Source organism: Vicia villosa, linkage group LG7, assembly GCF_029867415.1.
Source record: "Vicia villosa cultivar HV-30 ecotype Madison, WI linkage group LG7, Vvil1.0, whole genome shotgun sequence".
NCBI lineage: Eukaryota > Viridiplantae > Streptophyta > Magnoliopsida > Fabales > Fabaceae > Vicia > Vicia villosa.
Genome location: NC_081186.1, coordinates 64354327 through 64357012, shown reverse-complemented (window position 1 = coordinate 64357012; position 2686 = coordinate 64354327). Strand labels below are relative to the sequence as shown.

General features: G+C 36.0%; 1 protein-coding gene across 1 annotated transcript; it reads left to right on the top strand.

The window, feature by feature from the left end:
- The first annotated feature begins 414 nt into the window (after window positions 1–414).
- Window positions 415–1179, top strand: LOC131619210 (uncharacterized). The gene has a single exon (XM_058890333.1). The coding sequence runs from the start codon at window positions 415–417 to the stop codon at window positions 1177–1179; it is 765 nt and encodes a 254-aa protein (XP_058746316.1).
- Window positions 1180–2686: the final 1507 nt, after the last annotated feature.

Genomic DNA, 2686 nt, shown 5'->3' with positions numbered 1-2686 from the left:
TTTGTCTAAACTATATGTATATAAAAAGAAAGAGAGATAAAGGTGATCGATCATATACTTGAGAGAATATGTTAAAATTGTTACTGTTATAAAACAATTACTACTTTTATTTAAGAATTAACTATTTATTATTAATTTAAAACAACCAGTTTAAATAATCAGTTTTTTTAAATCACAGTTTACAAACTGATTATTTAAACTGATTGCATGGCTCTGAGGATTTTGTTCCAGAAACTCTTGATTCGAATTCCCGTTTTCTTAAGGAGTCTTGGGGGAATTTGGCTAAAGGTGTGGTTAGAAATGAAGATGCTATTGATGGTTTGAAAATGTTGGAACTGAATTGGTGCAGTTTTGGCTACACTTTATCCAAGTCTGTATCAAGAAACTGTATTCAAAGAAGATAAGGTGATAAATATGGGGTATTGGCGAGGTAATGTTTGGTTCTGGACTGTGATCAGAGCGGAAGAAGTTCTTGGACTGGATGCAATAACCGAATTGGAAGAGTTGCGAATTTTATTGAGGGATGTAAATCTGAGACGCAATGTTGAAGATGTTCTCATATGGCCTTTTGATGCGTCTAAGTGCTTTACGGTGCGGTCTTGTTACAATATTATTATGCAGGATCTTGGTGTTGCAGTGCCGGAAGACGGCTTCGGACAAGGGCTGAAGGTCATTTGGGAGGCCCAGATTCCATCCAAAGTCCAGCTGTTTGGTTGGAGGATGCTGAGGGACAGCTTACCGACAAGGAATCAATTGCTAAAGCGAAGGATTATTCAGCATATACATGAAGATACATGTATTTTCTGTGAGCAGCAAAAGGAAGATAACCCCCATCTATTCATGTTGTGTCCTATGATTCAAAGATTGTGGAGAAACATAGCTCAATGGCTGGATATAGACAATTTTTATGCGGCTGATTGTTGCAGCCAGCTTCTGATAGCCGTGAATATGTTGTCGGGCAGAATTCCAACTAAAAGGGTGGCAGCCATTTGGTTGACAGCTTGGTGGTGCATTTGGAAGATGAGAAACAACATGATATTCAACAATGCGGTGTTTGATAGTGATGAATTATTTTATTCGATCATTTGGTATTCTTGGTGGTGGCTCGCAATTGCAGCTAAGGATAGAATCAAATGTAATCTCTATGAGTGGTTTAAAAACCCTCTGTTGTGTATTTGAATTCTGTTGGTATATTGCTTCTCTCTTGTAAGGGTTGAGTACCCCTAGTACTCTATTCTAATACAAGTGTTATTTATGAAAAAAAAAAAGTCGCGGAAATAAAAGATGAGACAAAAATCCAAATCTAGTGAGGGTTATTGTACCAGATCCAAAGCTGGTCCTTGCAACCTTTCCTTATGAAGTGCCTTTTCTGGAACGAGAGGGGTCTTGCTAACTCCCCTACTGGGTTGGCATTGAAAATTTTACATAAAACTCATAATCCAGACTTTTGTTTTATCGCGGAGCCGTGGATGTCTCAAACTAATTTCCCTTGGAGATTTTGGAGCAATCCGGATCTCAAAATTTTTGCTGTTAATTCTAGAGTAGGTTCAAAACCTAATTTATGGTTCATCTGTAGGAATTCGCTGGATCCGGTTCAGGTGGATATCTCTGACCAACAAGTTTATTTTGTCATTTCAGCGGTCTATTCTTCTAATTGCAAACATTCCTAGACGTTCCTGATGGCGTGATCTTTCTTATATTCATAATAATCATCTGGATGTTCCTTGGTGTTTCATCGGGGATTTTAACTACATCCTTGGTGCGCATGAGCATAAGGGTAGCCCTAGTCCTAACAAGTCCCATATGTCATATTTTAACAATTCAATGGAATTTCCAACCAATGGTGCTTTCTTCACGTGGACAAATGGTCATAACGGGAATCAGTCGTTGGAAAGGAAGCTCGACAGACCTTTCTGAAATAACAATTGGTTCAATTCTTCTATTACCATGTCGGTTTCTTCGCTGCCTAATATCGGGTCGGATCATCATCCAATTCTTTTTGATGCTTATTTCTCTTTGTTTTGTAAGGCCTCACAATTCAAGTTTTTGGCAATATGGACCCTTAATGACAGTTGCAAAGATCTTATTTCCAAGGTGTGGGTCACTCCGATCGTTGGTTGTCCCATGTTTATTCTAGCTCAAAAGCTTAAAATTCTGAAGAATTATCTTAAAGCTTGGAACAAAGATGTTTTTAGGAACATTCCTTCCCAAAGAATAGCTTATAGGAAGCACGAAGATTATTTATAGAAGTGCAATTTGATTACATTTTTAAAGATTATTGATTGAGTTTGATTACATTTTTAAAGATTATTTATAGAAGTGCAATTCGATTACATTTTTAAAGATTAATTTATAGAAGTGCAATTTGATTACATTTTTAATAATTTTTAAAGATTTTTAAAGGAGTATTTTGAATTATATTTTTGTATTTCTATGAAATACATTTGACTGAAAAATGAGTGGAGTGGTAATCCAATGGGTGATGTGCTGTAGAATAATATTATGGCAACACAATTTTAGAAAAACGGTGGGAATGCATAAAATATTTTGGAGGGTTATTCATACTTTCTCAAATAGTACACTATTGTGATCCATATGAAGTGATTGCATAATAATAAAACTTTGGGGTTTTCGAAAATTATAAGAGCAAGCAGGAAAATGACAAAACACAAGAAAACAAAAAGCT

Excerpts from the sequence above, each read along its gene's own strand:
- LOC131619210 (XM_058890333.1), top strand. The coding sequence starts at position 415 with ATGGGGTATTGGCGAGGTAATGTTTGGTTCTGGACTGTGATCAGAGCG.